Below are 24,446 nucleotides of genomic sequence, written 5' to 3'. Positions count from 1 at the left end.
GGAACGTTACACGTTCATGTACCATACTTGTAACTTTTTAACCATCTTGTACTTTTACTGAATGTATGACCTTTACTTGTGAGATAGTATTCTACTCTGTTGTGTTGTCACTTTTATAGAAGACCTGAGTATCCATTTCCACCACTGAATACACTTTATTGATAACCTTTACATCCATTATCAATCTCTTCTCAGCCAACTGGAAAACTCATTATTTCAGTTCAATGCACTTGAAGTGGCCCACCCATGAGTAAACTGGATATTAATTATATTACATTACATAAATAGACAGTTATTCAGGAGATGCAACCATAGGATGCAACACTGCAACAAAGTGTTTAACCAGGTGAACATGTTAGTAGCCTATGTAAGCATATTAGCATGATTACATTACATGTTACTTATTAGATGCTTTTATCCAAAGCGACTTACATACCCACAGGAGCAGTTTGGGGTGAAGTGTCTTGCCCAGGGACACAACGACATGCTTACTACAGTGGGGTTTGAACCTGTGACCCCCCCTGATCCAACACCAAGGCTCTATCCACTGCGCCACACGCCTCCCCGCATGATGATGTGAGCATTTGGCTCAAGAACAGCCGCACAGAGATGCTAACTGGAGATTCAATAACCCCAGTGGCCATACTGTATTAATATCACACCAGGCCATGTGAAATAAATACTATACCTAATGAAAGTATACAAATATATTTATGTTTTTATTCAACTTTTTATTCAACTTAAGATTTGTTTTGAATCCCATGTATTTGTTTTTTCATCAACTAATAAACAGTTGAAAAAACTAAATGATTTATTTCTACTATTTTAGACATTCTCGATGTATAGGCCTATTTATTTGACTAACTCACCAGTTATCCAGCATGATTCCCCTTTATATACTTCGAATGTTGACTCACATGATTGAGCACTGATGGAGATGGCTCACAGTATTATTCTACATTTCCACAGATTTTGTATAAATGACAATCACACAATGCTGATTTTCAAGGTAAGTGTTTGTTTTAATTCATGGTTGTAAAACAGCCAGAACTATGAGAGAGGAGAGGTGGAAGTATTATGTCTGTAGATGGTATAATGATGAGAAACATTTCAATTGGAAGTAGCTCAGACAAAGAGAACAAATCAGCATAGATGTGATATTTAATATAAGAAAAACCCAGACTAGGATGAAAACCATGTCTACAATGACTTTTAGTTTTGTTATCAGCACACTAAAGCTAACATATAACTGCAATAAAAGGGTAGTTAGTGAATTAAAGGACAGCACATACACTAGGCACTCTACACATGCACACCTTCATGAGTTAGATATTCTCAGCTTGTATGCAATAGTGTAGATGCACCATCTGTCGTGAACAAAGGTTTATTCAGCGCTTCAGATTAGTAGAAGCTTCCCGTCACCACGAGTTGGATAGACTGAAGACTAAACAGTCACTTAACAGGAAGAATACAAACAAAGTTAGGAAGCAATGCATGGAGATTGGCCTTCGTATAAATGCCCTGCAACCTTAAGCACACAATTTGCGATATCGTTATTGATTATACATCAGTGACATCAAATAAATGCTTCTCCAGTGTACATTTTGTCTATACTGCAGCTGGAAACACACAGGCATTTGATGTCTATTTGCTCATAGTGGCGTTTTACACAGGAGAGTCCAGGTTGATAGTTCTGACATACGATTGATCATGCAGCTTCATAATAGTTTTACATGTTCTGTAGCAACTGTATCTATGTTAATGATAGTACATGTGGTCCAAATCCCAAGACAGTGGTTTACAAAAGAGGTTCACAGTGCTCCCTCAGAGCAATCATAGTGAAAATACTTGAGAAAAAAAAAGAAAACTGAAATTTCACACATGTGGCTTTTCTGCCCATTTCTGAGAAGGGGATAGACCAAAAGTAAAACAAATGCAGGCTTATATAATTAAAATAAATGAAAAACATTGAGTGAGAATTATTTTAGACATTCCTTCATACTAAAGAATAACAGTAAATATATAATCAGCCCTTGGAATAATCAACAATGCTTGCCGACGCTTCCCGGGATGACTCACACGTTGTTGTGACCCACGCTAAAAATCTCTCAAATATTTCCATGTGCAGTTTTGCAGCACCGCAGAATAATCAGTTGAGACATTTTAAAACCAACTTCAACATCATATAAAATATCTAAAGCACTCTACAACATACCTGTAAGCTAAGGCTGTGTTAAATGCTTTAGGGTAGAAGATTGAGTTGACACCCAGGTGGGATTTAGCTTGTGGTGGATGATTGAATGAAAAACAGGATTATGAAGACATTATTATAGACTTTGTATGACTGCATTTCCCCATAAGTAATGAACTGTTAACAACCCAACTGTAATTCTCCTGGCCTTTTAACATGTAATTACATGGGTGCACAGCTGCAGAGGTAAAATTAGCACTATGTAATTTGTAGTTCTTGCTGTCTAAATGTACCACCAGTTAAATCAGAGCACAAGCTTCTTCTGAATTTACTGTTTTTTTAAAAGACACATTTTTGTTTGTTTGTTGATACAATCCCAATACATTCTAGTGGTTACAACAGTTTAGTATTACTCTTTAAAAAAAATGAGGGCAATAAAACCCTTAAACCTCACATTTAGTGTTTGGGCCTGTGGTAAAATACATGCATCAAAGGCCAGATGGAGTGGACAAGACAGAATGCATCACTCACAACATAAAAAGCCTCTAATAATTAAAAACCTTTGCAATCAATCATTTTTACACTGTATACAAAATTGGCACACACTAACGAGGAAAAATAGGTTAATAAGCCCGCGACAAATGATATCAAAACAACAAAAAGCATAACTGTGTGTGTTACTGAGGCTTGCTCCAAGGGTGCAATGGTTGCAGACAAAAAGCGGAAATGAAAAGAGGCAGCAGCCAGCCGTGAGGACCGATCCAACATTCTCCAATCTAGGACTCTGCAGTCTTTTTCTTGTTTTTCTTTAGGAAGGAAGGAGTGCGGAACTTCTTTTTCTTTTTGGAGGGTGACTTGCTGGGAGACTCTTCTCCCTCCTGGTCACAAGCGTCAGCGGGTTCCTCGCCCTCAGCTGCGTCTGCGGGGACAAGGGCGGAGTCTTCTTCGGCAGGAAGTGCCGGGGCATCGGAGGGGTCGTCGGGTGTTAAATCTGGAAGGGTCTGTCTCAGGGTGGCGGAGTCGCTCTCATCCTTATACGTTTGATCAGGCAAAGACTCTGTTGGGGGGAGAAAGGAGGGAGTTATTGATGGGGAGGGAGAAATTATAGCTCTGCGCCGCTGAGCTCACTCCCCACAGATCCACCGCTGAAGAAGCTGTTAAATTCAAGATGTGCTACCCCGCATTTACTCGTCAGTACATGACTCCACAAAACCTCATCTAATAATTTTATAAAATCTATTAGAACTGAATAATTAAATCAGTTCAAGATATTGTTAACTTTGAGAAATATTAGGAATACAAAAGTCCTACTTCCAAAGGCAATATTAGGCATTAAATTAACCAAATAACACAGCAGCCGCCTTAACAGACACCTTTCCTGAAGCCAAACCAAGCGAACAGTCCTTACATTACACAACAGAAAGGCATCTCTCCAGGACACTTATTTTGCTTCATACCTCTAAAAATAAGCAATAGAAAACAAGCCTTTGCTCTCATTATTAGGGATTTTGTTTTCCTCCCTGGCTCCTTTTATTATCCTTATTCACACAGGCACAAGCATGCTTATTTTACCTTCATTTAAACAGGCACATCTTAATGAGTGCAGTTCCCTGGCTCATTTGCACCCTGTGTACAAACAAACACAAATCAAGGTCTAAAACACAGAGAATATTGCAGGTGTTTTTCAAAGGCTTAATAACATAACCACACAAGCGTGATTACATAACAAGTTAGGGGCGGGTATCGAGTTAAATCAGTTCAAAACTGTCGCAGCTCTCATGGAGAGAGAGTTTAAATAAGATATTGATTAATCGTTTGACAGCAAACAAATCCAGCTGCTGGGAGTATAGAAACCACTCTCACAATGAACTACAGTCTATCAATGATTCTTGAAATGATAGATTATATGTAGTAATGCTTAATTGTTACATAATCTAAAAATAAAGCATAAATCTCACCTTTGTGTTTGTCCAAGAATGCTACAGTAAACATCTGAAGAAGATTATGAACAAAAGAAAATGGCTACATGTTCTTAAACATTATACAGGGCAACATATGGGCCCTCTAAAGCAATATTTAACACCTTTTTGCAGATTATCAATATTTCAATGTGAAGTCAGGACGTGACGAGACCAATTCACACAGCTAAGCCAAAGCTTAAAATCTGCACACTTCAGTGTTCAGCAAAGATAAAAGGTTGCTGGCTAAAAACGAGAAGCTGGTCCAATTCTGCCTGGAATCATGCACCCATCACCAGTTAGTTAGAAAAGCCTCTGTCATCCTTTAGAAAATACTCCCAGCAAAAAGAGTTAAGAAGCAACAAGTGCTGGTGCTGCATCCAGAAAGGATTAAACAGCATGCAAACCACTGTCTCCAGCTTATGTCAAAGCTCACACGGTGCAAAATAACTACAGCTTTTCTCAATTTTAATATAGCTCACATGCTACAGAGGCTAGCAAGAAAACCTTTATCAAGCCCTGAGAAAACACCACACAGCCGTCCTTATTTTACATCTCTAGAATCTGTCTCTCAGAACAGATTAACACACAAATAGATAAAATGGAGACTAAACAGCAGACAGCCAAAGCATCGGACCTCAACCATCTTTAAATCTAAACCGACAGTCTCAGCAAAGCCCACAGCAGCAGGTTTGGTTTGAAAGCCACACCCATATAAAGCACTTGTGTACCTGGTAAAGGACTCTTCTGTAAGACAAACACGTTCAAAACATTACCTGATGCTTTTTCATGAAACACAGATATACAGTGAAATATAACATTGATAACATGTGCATAATGTGCAAGAGAGGTTGGTTAATTTGACAGTGAGAAGTTGGCAGGAGGAAAAGAGAGGTTATCGAACAGAAAAGGTTTGTCGAGTTGTGAGGTTTATTTCAGGAACATCCTCATCTTTTGTTTAGACCAGGTCACTTTAATTTGGGCAAATTGGACTTTAATGCGTAATATTAAAGATCTAAAAATCCTGCCGAATAAAATGTTAAAAGGAAATGAATCAAAATAACAATTTATTGGTATTTCTAGCCAGGATTTGTCTTAACATAAACTGCAATTAGTGACTCGTGGCTAATTACAATAGAAGGAGGAGCTCTGAAGTAAACCCCATCAAGACCAAGAAAGAGTTCAAACTGCCTGAACAGTCTCAAACTCCGGAAAAGGGTTAGTTCAGACCACAGAACAGCTCTACTAGTGAAGCCATGCAGAGAGAAAAAGGAAACGGGGATCCAACATAGGCATGAGGGTGACGGGTAATCAAGGAGGGTGGTTAGGAGGTGGAACAGTACGTACTTACTATGGCAACAGGTACTCTTTTGTATTTCCATCTCCTGATTGTAATCGCAGCCACAAAGAAGAAAAAGCACAAGTAGAAACAAATGTCTATGCAGATCAAACCACAGGCAAAAAAATGTGAAATAGGAGAAAAAAGAAAAAACACCCAAAGAACATCTTAAAAAGAATGGTTGGGAACCATTCTTAGTAGACTCCAAAAATATGGAGAATGGAGGTGAAGGGGTAAAGGATACTGGACATAGAGACATGTTATATTACAACATTTCAGGTATTAGATTACACCTGCGATCAAAACTGCTCCTCCCTCAGGCTGATTGTAGCTTCAAGCTTACTGGAATAATGCCAATCATTGTTTGAATAAAGATTATAATTTGCACTACTTTTAAAGCCAGTACTGGTATTATCTTGATGATACTGCTCACATAGGTGTAATCCAATGGTAATAAAGACCAAGAGGGAGAAAAATAAATATAAAAGAGCAAAAAAAAACTGAAATGTCTGAACTGGGGCCCATAAATAAATGCTTATTTTTCAAAATATATCATATTTTTTCTATTTAATGTCACTCACTATCTTTCCAAAAATATTCCATCAAGACAAGTGATGTTGTCCAGATGAATGCCTCCTATTGTCCACCTCTCCTAGCATAGACCGGAGGAGATAATTGAAACCTCTTGGCCTGTTATTACAGAAACACAGCACCTGTAGTAGTATTATTATTAAAGAACACAACATGAACAGACAGGCAGGAGGACGGCAGGAGCCTCCGCATTCCCTCTGTAGTCCCTAGAAAAGCATCAAAACCCAGCAAGAAGACCGGAGAAAACCATGCTGAACCAGGTAGGGCAAGCATGTCGGGACAACCTACCTTCCTCTGCTCTGGCAGGGGTGCTCGGGGGTGTGGCGGTGGGTTTCTGGCTTTTTGGCTCCTCCTCCTCAGGCTCTGCTAGCTGTTCCAGGTCTAAATGGAAATTAAACCGTAAGTTTATCAAATATATAAAGGAATATATCACTAAATGAGCATTTTAATAGGGCGTTATTTTTTTTAATTGGACCCTGGAAGAATTGTAAAAACACCAACAACACCAAAGAAAAGGGAGGACAACACAAAGAATCAAACTCGGGAGGAAGCTTTAATCAGGAGGACACTGCAAATGCTTTTAGACGAATCCCAGGAACAAAAACAACATCAGTTAATCCCAGAGAGGTAAACAAAACTAGAATCAGTGAGAGGCACAGGAGGAGGAGTGAACACTGACAGATGAATCCAGGACAGGTTAGCAGGAAGAGAAGGAGGACACCATTATCTCATCTCCACACATAGGATGCTCTGAGTTTCCTCATAAAGTAAGCAACAAAAAAAAACTTTTACTGCAAAAGCATATTTAGACTTGCGGAGAGCCCCCCCCCCCCCCTTAAATAGAGGGGGTTTGGTATCAAATCTCAAAATGAGTTTTTACTCCTCACGTCCTCAGCTTCTCATCCAATCAAACTGCAGAAAGGTATCTGATGTGCCAGAACTCTGATGCCTTGAGAAAAGACATCAGAGAGGGGGGAATGGGGGGGGGGGACATAATCAAGCAAAGGCTTTGAAGATTGAACTGTGGGTAGGAAGGATGCTTGTGCAGGGTAAAAGAATTACAGCAGACTCCAAACCCTCAGAAAACAGAGAGGACACTGCATGCGGGGAGGGGGGGGTCCCACACTCACAGTGCAGCAGTGACCAGGGCCGAGCAGGGGGAGGAGGGAAGCGGAAAGCTGGATTTTAGGCCATAACTCCGCTTCATCTGGTGTACCTGGAGCCTGATCTGCCTCTTTCACCGACGGCTCCTTGCTGAGGGCCCGCAGCACGGCGCAGTGGAACTCCTTTTGTGGGGAATCTGGAGCCGAAAAAGCATCCTCTGCGGCCGAAAAAACTTCGTCTGCAGAGTCTGCGCCGCCCTGAGCTGAGAGCGCGAGGGAGGAAGGGGTAGCGGGTGTGGCAGTTGGAGCTGGAGCCCTCTCTAAACTGGGGGAGTCGGTCGCAGAATGCAGAGGGGTGGAGGTGGAGGATTTACCCCTCGGTAGCTTTTCAGCCTCGGGCAAGCTGGAGGCTGATCCCCCTTTACTATCGACCCCTGCCTTCACTGTGGAGTCAGGTGTATGTGTGGATGGAGAGATAACATCACCAACCTGAACTTCATTAAGTTTGTTGCATGTAATCTGTCCACAGTGGCGTTTGAACCAGATGTGAATATTATTCCATATAACAGAATACCAATGATTGTTTATTTCCACATTACACTGATATTTATTTCATCTCCTCCTCTAGCTTTACCTTCAGGCCCTTTCTGGTTCTGCTCCACCTCCCTGCGGTACTCGTCCATCTCCTGGTCGGTGAGCTTGGTGAAGGGGTTGGGACCCTGCTTGCTGACGATGACCCTGGGCTGGTACTCCTTCTCGATGATGGCCTTGGATGCGGTCACTAGCTCCCCCTTCAGGACACACAGAGAGGAGGCAGGAAGACATGATGTTGAAGAAACAGCAATGGAGGTTATGGAAGGCCAAATTAATAACTAGCTACAGTGTCAAGTGTTTGCAGAAAATATCATTTCAACTGGATTATCAGATTAGAGGCTGTTTACACACATAAGTAGTAGGTAGAGTGGGCAGAAGTATAAGCCATAGATGAAGAAATGTATGCCGCCATAGCCATCAGGCTATTTTAGAGTTCAGGGAGCTCATGTTATGATAAAATAAACAGGTTACAATTTTTTTATTTAAGGATTAGACCATTTTCAGGGTCTCATTTTTTACAGCTACGATGACAAATAAAAAACCTTTACATATTTGAGTGAGTTCAAGTAAATCACATGAAACACAAGAAGATGTTAAGGTGAAGAAGAAAACGCATGACTGCTGAAACATTGTTTGTGTTCCTAAAACCAAAACAATTAGTTTAAAAGCTCAAACTTGACTTTCATTCCATTCTGTACAAGTAACAAACACCACCATTTCAGAAGCTAATCCATGCCATCGGCAGTATCAATGTCAACTTACAACAATACATTTTGAAACGATGCTAAAAACATTAGCTTTCTCCAAAGGTATCGGACTCTAATGTGCATTAACATGCAGAAAGAATTGCGTCACATCACAATAAAAAACAATAAGATAGAAAAAGGCCTCATTCTAGCGCTATTATTCACTTCTATACATGCCCAGAAATCAAGTGCCTGTCTGCAGGCTCAGAGGAATGACTGGAGGATGATGTGAAGTACAGGTGAGTAGTAGTTGTGACTGGAGCAGTAAGTACCTTTCTAAATGATTTAGCAGGACTATAGGACCCCTCGGACTCATCGAGGCCGTCAATAGTGTCTGTACAGTCAGACAGAGGGGCGTCCTGCAATAGTAAACCCAGTGAGGGGGGGCACAACCCAGCTCTTAAACACCAGCACATTCAGGCAGCCGTTCAGAAATACACCTCTCACACACACAAAGGTGGAAAGAGTACTTCCATATCTCACTTGAGTCCAAATACTGTTAGCAAAGTAATCCTCAAGCACATGTGAGGCTGCTACTTTCAGTAACATTTGATTTGTCACCGTTTGTCAAAGTTATCAAAACGGTTTCAATAAAGACACAAGTATTTAACGTGAGTAGGTGACCTTCAAAATGAAAACACCCTTGCAGGCTTATCTGTAATTCTGCCCGTTTTGTATTTATTTTTTTGATAAAAAAAGTTTGAGGTGTGAGTTTTGATTAAAGTAGGGTTTATACTTTACTTTCCTCTGTGAGTTACTTTCCACCTCTGCATACACACATACCATGCAGACATAGGCTACACAAGAATTGGAATTGCATGCAAAGAGAGATGGTTCCAGTAAGAGATGTGGCGCTGTGGAAAGCATTGCAGTGATGGAGGAGGTAGCTTAGCCCATGCTCTGTAAAAGACAAATGATCCATGTGGCGGGGGGGGACAATCAGTGCCTTATCAAAATGGCAGCACATCAAGGGCACCTCTTAGCTTACTACTGGACATGCACAGTGCTTGCCGGGTTAAAAACGCTTAGCAGTTTTGTTTTAATTTACCCATGTCCAGGCAGATACTCATGCTCTTTTGGTTGTCCATAAAAACTCACAAATGGAATTGTTTTTAGCCAAGGGCTCCCCAGCGAAGGGAGGGCAAAACATGCAAACTGAACGCAAGTGAAGTGAAATTGTTAACTTCTCAAAAGAGGGTAAAAGGGTGCATGCACAGAAAAAAGGATCTTAGAAAGTAGAAGACTAGAGTCCAAAATGACTAGTCTGCAAGTGTTGTAGCCGTTACACAGCCTCAACTCTGGTAAAAAAAGGAAAATGGAGGACAAAAACTATGTATGAATATGGACACAAACTGAGCTGGCAGGTTTGGAGAGCAGTGAGGTTACCTCTACCAAACACTACTCACCCGCCAGATTGAAAATCTCTGGTCAAAAAAAATAACAGGACAGATACAAAAGTCACCCCATGCTCTGAGACAACATGAATGACATGTAGCTCTGTTTATAAGTGGTGAGGTTACTACGGCCAGATCGGGTTACAACAAATAATTCTTTAAGCATCCAATGTCTTTTGTTTTGTCTATGAATGAGGACAACTTTATGCAAAATATCCCAACTTTGCAGCATTTTGGTTTAAGGAGATTTGAGGATCTCCAGTCCTGAACAGAAATAATTGACTTTTTATGTATTACAATTGTATTTAAACCGAATAAGAAGGTCCAAATAACAATAACTCTTAAGTTTCTCATGCTTAAAAGTCACATATTCATCTCCAGGTGGGTATGGCTGCAGCAGGGAGGTTTCTCTGGGGAGCTTCACACACTGACCTGGTTGAAGCTGCGCTCCATCCCAGTCCCGGCACACAGAACCTGGGACTGCGGCCCTGCTGTTGTTATGTCCTGCAGATTCTGCTCCCGGATCTACAAACAAACAAATAAAGATAAACATTAAATACACCTATGTACATCAGGAGCATCAGATTTCTGTTTCCAGTATAGTAAGGAGAGCAAAAATTAGAACGATGTGACACCTTATTCCTCATCTCCAGGACATCTTTTGGGTTGGTGTTCAATGGGATGAACTGATTGGCTACGGCAGCCTGTCGGAGTCCGTCTTCCTTTGTCCACTGTAAACACCAAATATAGCGTTAGAGCACAAGTAGAACCAGCAAACTTACAGACATGAAAACCCAAGCACAAAAATAGAATTAGACAATATACTAGGCAGGCTACACAATACAAGAATCATGCTGAACTTAAATGTTGGATGGCTGTAAAAAGGTTTGAATGTAAAAAGTGTACCAATGATGATGATAATAATGTCTAAATGTTTGGTTTGTGCAGTGGGGTTCACAAATACATTGGAGCAGGCACTACATTGTCAAAGGACTGTTTTAATACGTGACATTGTGGCAAAGGGCTGAACAAATGAAGGTATGTGACAAAATATGCTAGAGAACTGCAGATGTAATGCTCACAGGTGTATGTGTTGCTGCAAATAAAAAACAACAACAACCTGTATTATTATAGATTATGGATATCATTTAAAAATAATGTAATGTTCCTATATAAGAGTCAACACTAAGACACTAGAAACAACCAGATGAACCTGCACAATGTTGCAGGAAGTGAAGTTTAAAGCTGCAGAGAAGTTGAGCTTGTATTGTAACATTTACAAATCGCTGAAATCAAGTCTCTGGGAACCCCAACCTCACCTATGACGAGATTTTCAAACGTAAGATGCAAGAACTAAAGCCTAACAGTGTAGCAGTACCACTAACCATTTGTCATCATCATTGATGTACTATTAGAATAAAAACAAACAATAGCAGCACACTGAAGATCAACTGAAATCATTACAGGAAGCAGAAAAACAGTTAAAAGGGGTGAGGGAGGAAGTAGTGAGGGATGGTGGAACGATGATGAGGCTGGCTTACAAAGCGAGGGTGGCAGTGAGGGGGGAGCTGGCATCACCAGTCATTTCCCAGGCTGATACACGACAACAAGGACGACAGAGATAAGAGAGGAACACACCGAGGACACTCGCCAACGTTGGGACAAAAACAAGCCACAACGCTACAAACTGAGACAAGAGTGTATATTCCCTGCTGAGGATGAAACCTTTTTACCGTCTCTACATGTTCCTTTTAATGGGAAACAGTACCCCATCTACTTATCAAAAACCTGGTAATGCTCAGCATGATTGAAGGAGAAAAAAAGTCGGTACCCCTTTCTTGCGACAAACTGAATGAGCAGCGGGTGAATAAACAAATCAAATCTTCAGCTTTCATGCAAAGTATTTTGTTAACCATTTTAAAAAGGAGGCATGTAATTCGCGGTGGATAGCGTAAGACTGCGTAACCCGGGGCTGGATGAGGGGGGGGGGTTCTGGATGGAGGCAGCTGGGTTGGGTTGAGTATGGGATGAACATGTAAACGCGATATACTCACTGAGAAAGAGTCTCAAAACACAACATTTCCTACTTTCCCAACAGGAGATAATCGATTCAAAAGTCAGATCAAATTCAAGTAGTTTTCTCTTTTTCTTTTGTTTCTATGCAAACAAATCCAGTCATGCAAGCCATGGGGGCTAAAACATTTTCACAATAAATTTAAATCAGAACAATAAATGATATATTACAACTAAGAGGTGCTTAACAAAAACAAAATAGAAAAGCAGGCTGCATAACTCTTTTGCGAATACATTTTTAAAAGGATTATCTATGTTAAATATCTAATGTATCTGGCATTGTTCTTGGATTTGAATAATCTCAGAAAGAGACATGCAACTTCCCTAATTTAAGAGGGTAATAAAAGTCTTCTAAATTCATTTTGTGAGCTACCCATAAAGCAATCTCACACTTGAGCTTGAAACAGCCTCGCACCCCATTGCATTTGCATTATCCTTTTGCTGAATCATGTTGGAGCAACGAAGTTAACAAAGCGGCACACAAAGAACTAATAGTGTGTACAGTGTGGTTTGCAGCAACCTCACCGTGTCTGGCTACATTCACCTGCCCTCTGAGGACTCATGCCACACCCCTGCTGCTCGCTCCTCAGGGAAAACATCAACACAAACAATGCATTTCACTACTACACATGCAGTGGGGCATGCTTCAGACAGCTGGCCCGGCATCATGAAGCAGTGGGAGACCGGAAGGTAAAAGGGGAAATAGCGGGTCCACAAATACTCACAGCTATGCTACGAAATAACATAGCAGAAGTAACGGCTTTAGAAAGGTGGGTTAATAGGAAAATACAGTGCGAGAGCGCCTACAAATAGTGAAAAGTAGAATTATACAGTAAGAGCTTTGTAAAAGACTTTTACTCCTCACTGTCCCCAGAATCTCAGGATGCCGACCACCTGCCTACTTCCACCAACAAGGTAGCTGTAAACTCTTTACTATGAACAATAAGGTAGGCACAGACCAAGCAGTTGGTAATACAGCTTGGCACGCAGACACCAGACGAGAGAGACTGCAGCAAGGGTTTCACGTGATCGTGTGTTATGTTCGTCCACACCTTAGGCTTCGACTTGGGGCTGCTGCCGTCGGGCCCGTCCTCGAGCGGCTCGTCGGGCCGCCCCCCCGCATTGAGCCAGCGGGTCTTGCTGCCTTGGCCGCGCTGGAAGCTCTGCTTCAGCGGTGAGCGAGCACCTGAGTCACTGTCCTCCCCGTAAGAGTAGCCCCCGTGACCGGAGGAAGCGCTCTCCACGTCACTGTACTTTTTAGATTTGTTTTGCAATGCTGGGCAGCGGTAAGGGTAGCCCGTCCTGTAGCCCTGAGAAACACGAGAGAAAAACAACAGACGTTTGCAAATGGTGGATAAACTATATATCGATTCCAAGTTTAAAGCAAGGTCATGGAGTTATGAGGAAATAAAAGTGCTCTATTCCCATAAACAAAAATACAGATTTGCTGGCAAATCAATAGATCAAATTTACTGCAACAGCCTTGCTTTGGCTGATATGACTGGAAGTTTAAAAAGGTCTCCTGTTATACTATTTTTGGGCATATATTATAGGTCTCAGATATATAAAAAAACATGTCTATGTAGTTTTTTTTGGTCAAAATATCAAACAGATCACTCATTCTAGCCATGCCTCATACCCCTATATTTCAGCCCTGTTACTAAAGTGCTGATTCTGGGTCCGTAGCTTCAAATGTAACCCGAGCTGCTGCTGGCTACGCCCCTTTGGAAAACATGCATGATCTCTCCTCTGTGAAGACCGAGGGTTCCAGTGGCAGATACTCAGCTAAATGGTAGAATTATGTTTTTGGATTAATTGTGTCTGTCAGGTCATCAAATAGGAGAGGCAATACTAGCTTTTCCTCCCTTGGAACAGTTCCCCCTTTCCTTTATACTCACCAAGTTGTCGAGCATTCTCATGAGAGCCTCAAACTCCTGCTCCCCGATTTGCCACTTGGGGTGTACAGAGGACCCGTCCCCAACTGGCTCCGGGACCCTCGGGCGTGACTTGTACTTTGTTGGGTCCAGCATCACCAAATTATCTGGCCCTCCAGCGCTAGCCAGTGTTCGCACCTGGAAGAAATTGGGAGGGATACCGAAAGAGAGACAGATCCAGAATATAGAAGGAAAATAAAAAGTGGACATGAGGACAAACACAAAGACGTCAACATGAAGAAAGATGAACGTATATGAAAGTGTGGAGAGACAAGAGACAAAGACAGTTGTTGTGAAAAATACAGACAAACATATGGAGCCAAATATAACAACCCAAATGAAAATAAACAGCTCAAAAGAGACAATACTCAAGATTATTTCACACAAATAAGTGTCCATTATTTCAGAGGGAGAGGGTGTGCATCCTACCTGAATCTCACAGGCGGTAACCAGATTGTGGATGTAATAGAAAGCTTCCTCCACTGTTTCGCCTACAGTCACCAGGCCATGGTTCCTCAGGATGAGCACCTGGAAGAGAGGCAACGTAAAATATAGAATGAGCAGGTTTTACAATGAAACTAATACATTACAAAAGGACATTTCCACTACTACATAAGCAACGTTTATCTTGTATTCATTTCATAGTGCCGTTACCTTTCTGTTAGTCCCAATGTTCTTCTGTATGACAGCAACCTCTTCTTCATTCACCAGTATGCCCTGGTAGTCGTGATATCCCACCTCCCCCAGGGACAGAGCCTCAGGTGAGATGGGCAACAGGCCGCATTTCATGGCCGAAACCTGCAACAGTCAGAAGACCACTCAGTAGAACGACATAAGAAAACAACTTGTCAAAGTCTGTGTTTATAATGGTTATAATCCCAGAGTATAGACTGTCCCTTACCGCAGTACCCGCAGATGTGTGTATATGTACGATACACTTGACATCGGGCCGTGACGCGTAGATGGCAGAGTGGAGAGTGAAGCCCGCCTTGTTCACCCCTAGGTTGGTGCTTCCCCGGTCCACTATCTCCCCCTGAATGTTCACTTTCACCTGCACAGCATGACAGAAAAACCACAAGTTTAAGAAGGGAACAAACTACTGAAAGAAATGTAGAAAGACAGAACAGACTCTCACCAGACTGGAGGCGGTGACTTCACTGTACAGGAGCCCAAAAGGGACAAGTAGGAAGCGCTCCTCATCGGAGTTCACCCGGACCTAAAGACCAGAAGACAGTCACATTAGATTATAGTGTTATAAACATCAAAGTACACTCTCTGAGAATATCTTATTCATACCAACATAGAGTTTGACATAATAAGCTTTATTTATATAGCACTTTTCATACAGCACATGCAGCTCAAAGTGCTTTATAAAAATGGCACACATCACAAGTTAAAAATACACAACAAGAAATTTCCCTCAGATCAGATGCTAAGACCTTTACAGATACATGCAGCATAGCAACAAAATATAAAATGTTAACAGATTAAGAGACACAAGGAGGTACAAGGTATGATAATAAAAATTAAATAAATACCGTTTCCTCTTGGAAAGATAAGACACGAGACTAACAGCCCGTCCACACAGCGGCTTTGGAAAAAGCTTGCCGGCGGGCGTGTCTGAAGCTCGACCAACAACCAATCACATGAATCTCCCGCCCCTGACACACAAGCAGCGGTTTGATTGGCTAGAGCTTGTACTGGCATATTATTTGATTGGCTGACACTTCCACCGAAAGCTTCAGAAGCTTCAAAAGTTGAACATTGCTCAACTTTTGCAGCCTGAAACGCCAGGAAAGCTCCGCTCTGCTTCCCACAATGCAGTTCGGCGAAGAAGCTTCCAACGCCGCTGTGTGGACGGGCCGTAAGTGTGCTACATGTGCTTTGTTAATCTAATAAAGCTATCAGTAGTTCCTGTTTGCAATTAACCAATGGATGCAAAGGCACTAGATAACTTATTTTTCACTCAACGTGATGATTATCTAAGTGCTTTAGCCTCTCTTACTGTGAGGTGGTTGTAGATGAGCTGGGACCAGCCGAACAAGTCAGCCAGCCGATAAAAGGCAGCCAGCTTGCAGCGGAGCAGCTTCTCGCCCTTGTCATAGGAAATAGAGTCTGAGCCACGCAGATCGTTCACTGGAGTCACCATGCCCAAACCTGAGAGGAAGACATGGGTTACAATGGATAACATACTATGCGGGGGGGGGGGGGAAGAACCATTCCTGATTGCAAGAAAGTAAGAAATATCTCAGCCACAGATAATAATAGTTAGTTGGAGTCTGCCTGCTGAAATCTAACTGGACTCTCGGCATACGCTGCATTAGTCACTGAGAGCACCGATGAGTCAGGGCTGTCAAAGAGTCACAAACGGTATTTATGTTCGCTGCTTACTCATATTGAGCGCTGCCATGCCTCCCTGCGGTGCGGCGGGATACATGGAAGGCATGCTGGTGGTCATGAAGTCTGCGATCTGCTGCAGAGCCAGAAGGCTGGTGGGCGTCTTCCCCTTCTTCAGCTGATCATTGATCATCGTCTCCAGCTCATCGCAGAACGCCTGCGGGGCATCATGGAAGACACAAAAGTAGACGGAAAAAATATAAAAAGACTTGTGGGTAAAATGACCTAAAAAACCTGGTAGAAGTTGTTTCAATGCTCATTTACACCTCTATTAAAATCATTTTAAAATGTTCCTTCAATTGTATAAAACAGATGATAGGAAGAGTATTTTCTGAGTATCAAACAAAGACATTTAAAAAAGAGAAACACATTCTCCATAAAAGAGACAGAAAATAATCTAAATTCAAAAATAAGAACAGAACTAAGGTCAAGGAATAATAACATCGACATATAGGTTCACCTCTGTGTATTACAATGCATTAGTTTTGGCCATGTCGTTTTAGTGATGTCGAAAAGGCTGCTGATTTGACAGCAAAAGCTCCTATTCACACTTTAACAGAGTGGCTCTGGCAGTGTGACCACAGTCTACAGTCAGTTGATGCTGTGACCGTAGAGCAAACGTAGTGAATGTTAATATATTTCATGCGTCTGTTCCACTGACCGGGCTCTGTAGTATCATGGAGACCCTCTTCCTTTGCTCCATCATGTTGAAGTCCTGCCGCAGGTCGGGGGCCATGTTTCTCTCCCTCTGGTACTCCGGGCTGCTCTCGTCCACCCGGTCGAAGTACCGCTCCTTGTGGGGGGCTGTGGTGGGAGGGGGGGCCGTCACCACGCCGGCACCTGAGTTGCCGTTCATCCTGGGCTGGCCTCCTGTAAAAGAGTGAAACTTGTCATTTACAATTATAAAAAGGGGTGTACCACAAATGTGTAAAGGAAGAAATATCTTGACATCATCTCAGAAATATTCATTAGGAGACATAAAGATTAAGAAAGATGGGGAAAGAACATTTCCCCTTTGTAAATGATCAGTCATTAAACCAGAAAACCAATCACACAGACCACTCTCCTTTACTTCCTGTCACGATCATGTGACCACTTTTCCAAGCTGCTCATTGATTTCCACAATGTGTTTCCTGGAATCACAACAACACCACTCAGCTGTCAAGGCCGGGCAAAGGAAAGGGAAACAAAAACTGGAAAATATGACCAGGACCCTTGAAAAAACATTAAGGGCAAAAGTGTTAATATTCACTCAGGAATGTCAAATTTAATTTATGGAGGTCTTGGGGTTCAATAACTAACATTTAGCTCAACATCATGTGTAGACTTCAATTGAGAGTGACAGGAAGGGATTTAGAGACATAACGGGAACAGTAAGACAGGTTTCCTCTAGATCCATGCCCATCCAGCTGGCTGGGTGTATTTAAGGACAGTCTGTCTCCAACTGTCCATCAAAGAACAGGCTACTCAACTCTGAAGGACAGATTTATGAGCGCAAGGAAATGTGACTGTGCAAGCATGCATGGGTAATGTGGGGTTGCTCTGGCAGAAACTGATGCAGCCCATTAGTCGGCATCAATACAAATGTCCAGCCAAAACTACCATGACAACTGCAGACCAAACCCAAAGCATGCAGCACCACACTGTGAGCCGACAGAACCCCTCCCCATTTCTTTCCACTTGTATTATTCTTCTGGGTTCCACAATATCAAACACAGCATTTTTCTACACATATCGGGTCACCTACTCTTTACCGAGGTTGCTGCGTTTTAAACTTTTTGGCTAATTGTAGTTCAACAAAGTTTTGTCCAATTTCACCTAACACTAAATCAAAAGGCACTTGGGAAAACTATTTAAAACAACAGAAAAGACCTTTAAAGACACTCTTTCTTTTGGTAAAATGGAAATGTAAAGTGAAATACAGTATTAAAAACACATTTTCTTCCAATTTGTATCTACCATTTGTTAAGTAACTTGGAAAAATATAATATTTAGAAGTTAAATAAAGTCCACATCAAATTGTGAATTCCCCTTAAGTCAAAGACTGTCCCTTGTCAGCCTGGTTTACAGGAAGCTGGTCTTCATGCTTCTTGACTGTGTGTCTGATCTAATTTACTTTGCTCTGAGTCGTTTATGCTGCACTTGCTGTCTGTTGTTCACTTCGGTGTTTATTGCTAGTGGCAACGACAGGAATAAAAAATGTCTGCTGACAACAGTCGAGCTACAAAAACAAAAAAACAGTCTAAAAACGATTAAACATTCTTTCCAGTTGTTGTTTTTTGTTTAAAGGGGGTAATATACATGTACACAAATTCATTTTTAGCACTTAAACCATCATTTAAAATCAATATCAACGTTCTTCTTGCTCCCAATGACCCATCTCTATGCATTAAAGCACTGCAGGGATTGTGTAATAGGATCCTTTCAATGGTCTGGAGACTCAGTCCAACAACGCAGTGCACATGACCACAACATCTGCTAACACCTGCAAATACAGGATGAATTAACCACTAGCATCACTGATACTGCAGGAGCAAGGAAGGGGGTATCAAACGGTGTGCAGAAATCACCTCCAGAACTTTTTAATAGGATTGTTTCAGGCAGCATTGTGGACAAACATAAGTAAAACATTTGGTAAGTAAGGTACCATCCACTGCCACCGCAAAGAGCGTTTGTTTTATTTAACTAATTTCCTGCTGCACTCCCTTCCCTTCAAATAAATGAATTCCTCCAGCTGTGCAACACCACAGACACCTCTCCAGCATGAACATCTCTAGAGCATTTTCTATGGTGTAAACTATGTAAAAACAAACGCCCAGGTCCTTCAGTTGTTCATATCTTTTGGACAATCGATCAGTAACAAATGGCAGTAGATGCAGGAAGCTTTCTCCATCTGTGCACGATGGATTCATCTCATAAACCACAGGCGCCCCCGCTCTCCAGACCCCCTGCTTCTCATCTCTCCTCAGATATGTAGGTGCAGAGGATCGGCTATCCTCCACTCCTGTGCAATCGCTATGGAAACCAAACACATTACCATGGAAACACGGGACATCCTTTTAAAGATTGCCGTTATGTAAGACCAGCTGTAGGCCCACATCACGCTGCAAGCCAGTCGGTGTCACAATGTGCACAACTTCAAACTAATGTGTTACTCATTTTGCATTAGAATAAAAACATGTCAGGGACCCCGTGTCTTTCTCTGGGAGATTGTTTAAGATGTAGATAAACTCAAATTGGCAATTAACTCACATCTTCTTTCATGCCATGGTACGGGACAGGATGCTGAAATAACTCTTTGTTTGTTTGTGCCCACAGGTGGATGTTAAACAAGTGATCGAATTTGCTCTACCTGATTAACTAAACTGATGTTTTGAACTTGCAACGACACCACTTACTGCAGAGGTTTCCGTTCTGAACAGTTTGCTCCGAGACAATAATGTAAAAGAAAAAGGAAGATATATTAATTGTTAGAAGCAGCTTCTCCCCAATGCCTGGCTTTTGGTCAACTTTAAAGAGCTAAGTGTACATTGTGTGCATATTTCAATCATAATTCTCTTTTGAGAAACGGAAGCTTGTACATAAACAGCATTTGAGCACGACTAAGCTCTGTGAAGAAAGAAAGAAAGATCCATTTAGTTTGTTCCAAAAATATGCCAACCAAGCAATCAGCAGTGAAAAGATCATTATGGTGTGAAATAGAAAATGGCCTCAGAGTCTTGCTGGTTGTTGGTGTGTGTGTAATGGGTTTCTGTGTGTGTGTGTGTGTGTGTGTGTGTGGGTGTGTGTGTGTGTATATATGTATGTGTAGTTTTCAGACATTTGAGAGAAGCACTCCGACAAGGCTCTTTATATCTCTGAGCTGAATGCCTGTCATTGCTGGGGACGAAGAATTCATGAGCAACTGCTTTATAGAGAGTGTGTGTGTGTGTGTGTGTGTGTGTGTGTGTGTGTGTGTGTGTGTGTGTGTGTGTGTGTGTGTGTGTGTGTGTGTGTGTGTAAAACTAGGAATGCTTTAGGTTTCGTTATAGCACTGCCCCATGTATGTTCTTGTGCACTGCGGCCTATGGACAAAGGCGGGAAAAAGTTTGTAATATTGTATGAGCATGTTTCAGCTCTAAATGCTATCGTTTGGTTCTTCTTACCTATACAGTCTATGGTTCTTAGCAGGGTTAAAGGAATAGACTATAAGACACTAAGATGGCAGCAACAAAAAGAAAAATCCCATTTCATTTTTTATTGTTGTAATTTCACAAGAAATGTGGGCCAAATGTTCTCATCTGGGACAAACGAACCAAGTTGAATAAGTGAGTTTAAATATCCTGGTTAAGTTATGCACACACAGCGTTTACCGTTTCACCCTGTTATTGTCCTTGTAGAGATATTTTAACATTTTAAGTAATCAATATGTCGTGGTTCACTTCCTCTTGGAAGTCAGATGGACTGCAGTAGGATTATAATTATTTGGCATCCACTCACTCACTATATTGCATTAAGTCTTTATCCATTTTCCATTATGTAATTACATCACACAGTGTAGTTTCCAGGTATTTGTGCGTTGACAGCTGATGCTAACCATCTGGAAAAAAGGAACTAGAATGATATTTGGAAGAGGCCATCATTTATGTTTTTATAATAACTATGAATCAAATAACATCATGAGGGGGTCACTTTTAGGGGTGAACCTGGGGAGGGCCATCACCAGAGTCTGCAACTCCCTTAAGCTTTACAACACTTTTAGGTATTCACTGGTTTGGTTTGTTCTTAACGCTCTAGCTTTTGTTTTTAGCTGCAGTGTGTAGATGCTTTTGTTGAAAATTCACTAAAAGTCCGCTAATCACCATTTGTTCAGCACTATATGGTAGAAACACAGATAGAAACTACATGGTGAACATAAAGTAGCATCTAATTGCTACAAAGACAGATATTTCCCTCTGCTTTGGTAAGAATGGTCACCTTTTCTACCCTAGAAATAGATGAAAGATCATCAGATCGATTAGAACCAAAAGAAAAATCAAAGATAAATATAAGAGACAAGTAAAGAGATCCTGGGACAAAGTCAACAAAGTCCTTTAAAAAAAAAAAATGCAGTCTACCATATAAGCTTCACCATCACCTATGGGAAAGGTATTATCTGCTGCACACTACCAAGGCCAGGCCAGCGATATGCAGAGTTAAGTGTGACTCCAGTGGCTCCGGGTTTATCAGGCTGTCGCATGTCATATGGGACTGAGTGGTGGGAGAATGCTCTCTGAAACACACCCCTCCCTGTGCAGTTTCCTTGTCCCACTCTGACCTATCATGGTGTACATCTGTATACACTATGAAAGCTAAATATTTGACCCAAGCATAGACACATTTATTGACACAATCTTCAGTGACCTCTGTGGTGTGAATGGAAGTTCAAGGATGACTGTTTTCGCATTTCGTACTTTAAAAAAAGAAGTCTCCTGCTAAGTGATCTCATATGGAGAGGAAGGAAGTAGAGTGAAATCGAGAGAGAATGGACTTGAAATGAGGAACACATTTTCAGCTGCACTGCAGTCAAGGGTGTGGGCGTGGAGAGTGGGAGTAAAACAAATACTCTGTATCTGGAGTGAGTGAGTGTGTGTATGTGTGTAGTAGTAATGTAGTGTGTGCAGAGGGTGGCAACATGGAGCCGGACTGACACAGCTAGGCTCCACCTTTGGGAGTTTAACTCATTCTAACAGAATGACCAGATCCAGGGAGTAACCATCCCTTAACACTCAGACATTTTAACTTGGCAGTTTGGCTTTGCTAATCCTCATTATGTATTAGAGGGAAGGGACTTCACTGTGGACTTAAAAACAGAGCGAGACACAGCAAGAGTGTTGGCTAAACACAGACAAATAGTTGTCTACAAGGCATACTTCACCCATTAAAAATGTTGAGGTTATTATTATACAACAGTCCATCCCCATTCTCACTCTTACAAGAAATGTAACTAACATGTATTGCCATTATTTATCATTCCAACGATAATTTATATTACCATTTGAATATGTGCCTATATAAAAAGAAAATAGTGAAAAAAGGCCATCATAACTTCACAAAGCCCAAGGTGACTTGCAAAACAAGAAAAATAATCAAACTCAATATTATATGAAAACAGATACAAGTATCAAAGGATCACACTGTGCATCTTAAAGCTATTGGGATCGTTTTCTTTTGATAATAAGTGTGTGAATCCACTAATAAATTAAGACATGCAGAATATCATGGTATAGCTTCATTGCAGTCTTACAGTGCTCATGTACAGAGTATTGTCATGTACTATCATTGTATGTACACTGTATAATATGATGTATGAGGTGTAACTCTTAAAGTTTTAATCTTTGGTCTATATGATGCTTTGCTCAATGTACTTCACTTTAAAGAGACTTGACTTTGCTACTGTAACAACACAATGTCACATTAGGATAACTCAAGTAGCCTACTCTATTTGGTGCAGTGTGAAATTGTGTTTCTCTTATACTGATAAAGAAAGGATGCTAAGAGAGGTGCTTAAAAGAAAAATAAATATGCACACAGTGTATTATTATGCAGGACATAGCGCCAACAACAGGAAACTGCTCCATTATAAGAGCCCATACCCTACTGCTTTAACTCCATCCAGACTACACACAGACACACACTACATTGTGAAAACACCAGCAGGCCATATTAAATAGCTCATATGAACGGCAAAATAATGCAACCCGGGCCTGCTGTGGAGCAGGGCGGGCTAACGGCGCACACACACACCGGACACAAAGTGTTGGTCCTGGGCTGTTGTTTATCACAGGAACCGTCCAAGAACAGTCTATATTTAATCAAACCGCAAATATATTTGTTTTAAGGTGAGAAACCGTGCACAGCCGTCTCTCTGTGCAGCCTGCACCGAGCAACATACTAGCAAAACAGTGAGAGTCGCCACACTGAAACACAACGAGACTGTGGAACAAACATTGACAAAACACACACACACGGGTAGCTTTGAACAGCTCAAATGCAAACAGTATCGATTATTTCCGAGCTTACCCTCTCTTTGATGTGATGAAATGAATAAACAGTGACCGTTGAAAGCAGGACGGTGGGTTTCACTATCTTTATCCCTACCCTGGTGATCTCAGAGTGGGTTTATCTCTCTACGCTCGTCGTTCCTGCGTCGCTTCAACGAGCCACCATCATCCTACTTGGGTGCGGCAAACTGTTTAATCTGCGGCTGGCTATTGGTCAACCAGAGCCACGTGACAGCATCGCCAAAAGTGATTGGAGAATCAGCTGTTTCCCCGCCCATCAGAAAAAAACGTGTTGTATAGATACTTCCATGGTTTATTTTTTATTGCTAATGCTAAATCCATGAAGTTGATAAGGGTAGATTTATGGCGTAATGCACCCTCACGGTCGGTTTTTAGCCCGCTTAAATACCTAAAAGAGGGGTAGACTTTTCAAATCACTTAAAACTCTGCTGTTGGAGGCAAGTAGTGGAAAATACTTTTACTCAAATTTAAACACAATCTGGAGTTACTTTTTCTTTACTTGAATATTCTTCCTTTTCCCTGATTTGTAGCATTCAAGAAACCATTTTACTTTTAGATCTTAGGTAAATAAAAACAGCTTCACCTTGGTGTAGCTTGCAGCCAATTTGCAGATGTGGTGCTATTGCAGCAGTCGTGATGACATTATGGGGCAATTCAGGTGGATTTAAAACTAAAAAGAACATCTGGCAATTACCTCACGCTGATAGTGGCCCAACACAAGGATTAGCAAACATTGCACAGTTTAACGTTACACATGTGAAGTTATAAATGCCTGCCAGGGGGCGCAGTTCATTGTTTTGTTGGAGATGTGAGGTGGGATTTCCGGTGAAAAAACCCCCAATGCTCCCTCTGGCATCTCACAATTGCAATATATCCGTGGTGTTTAATAAAACATTTCAAGATATATTGTAGAAGCACAGACAGTAGGATCTGTGTAGGTGCAAAATACACAAACGTTTTATTCAATATAAGGATGACATGTTCGATATGTATCACTAGATGGTGCTGCTTTGCCACGCTGGGGTTAGTCAACCTGTATTGCAACATTAATCACGTTATTTTCACAAGGACAATAAAAAAGGG

The 24,446-nt window shown here is 41.4% G+C and overlaps 1 protein-coding gene across 12 annotated transcripts; it reads right to left on the bottom strand.

The window, feature by feature from the left end:
* Positions 1–998: 998 nt before the first annotated feature.
* add1 (adducin 1 (alpha)) lies at positions 999–23,519 on the bottom strand. Of its 12 annotated transcripts, none has more exons than XM_071205002.1 (18): positions 23,362–23,519; positions 16,982–17,190; positions 16,315–16,477; positions 15,929–16,080; positions 15,059–15,139; positions 14,825–14,974; positions 14,578–14,721; positions 14,353–14,451; positions 13,888–14,061; positions 12,949–13,299; positions 10,552–10,647; positions 10,349–10,441; positions 9,929–9,946; positions 8,795–8,881; positions 7,817–7,973; positions 7,296–7,625; positions 6,368–6,460; positions 999–3,248 (listed from the first exon to the last, which is right to left on the bottom strand). In XM_071205002.1, exons 2-18 carry the CDS (start codon positions 17,174–17,176, stop codon positions 2,968–2,970), a joined length of 2,664 nt encoding a protein of 887 aa, XP_071061103.1. In that variant the 5' UTR covers positions 17,177–17,190; positions 23,362–23,519; the 3' UTR covers positions 999–2,967. The 12 variants fall into 12 exon arrangements, with proteins under 12 accessions (XP_071061103.1, XP_033952133.1, XP_033952136.1 ...); XM_071204994.1 differs by lacking the exons at positions 8,795–8,881; positions 9,929–9,946 and adding exons at positions 3,764–3,817; positions 4,881–4,896 and having other exon boundaries at positions 3,163–3,248; XM_071204999.1 differs by lacking the exons at positions 999–3,248; positions 8,795–8,881; positions 9,929–9,946 and adding exons at positions 3,801–3,817; positions 4,881–4,896; positions 5,501–5,534.
* Between the last annotated feature and the right edge of the window lie 927 nt (positions 23,520–24,446).

Source organism: Pseudochaenichthys georgianus, chromosome 12 (genome assembly GCF_902827115.2).
Source record: "Pseudochaenichthys georgianus chromosome 12, fPseGeo1.2, whole genome shotgun sequence".
Classification (NCBI taxonomy): Eukaryota; Metazoa; Chordata; class Actinopteri; order Perciformes; family Channichthyidae; genus Pseudochaenichthys; species Pseudochaenichthys georgianus.
Note: the sequence above shows the minus strand (reverse complement) of the source record. Positions and strands in the feature narration are given on the sequence as shown.

Excerpts from the sequence above, each read along its gene's own strand:
- add1 (XM_071205002.1), bottom strand. The coding sequence starts at position 17,176 with ATGAACGGCAACTCAGGTGCCGGCGTGGTGACGGCCCCCCCTCCCACC. Across the intron at positions 13,300-13,887 it reads TGAGAATGCTCGACAACTTG|GGCTACAGGACGGGCTACCC; the intron begins GTGAGTATAAAG and ends CGTGTTTCTCAG. Across the intron at positions 7,626-7,816 it reads GAACCAGAAAGGGCCTGAAG|TGAAGGCAGGGGTCGATAGT; the intron begins GTAAAGCTAGAG and ends CTGACTCCACAG.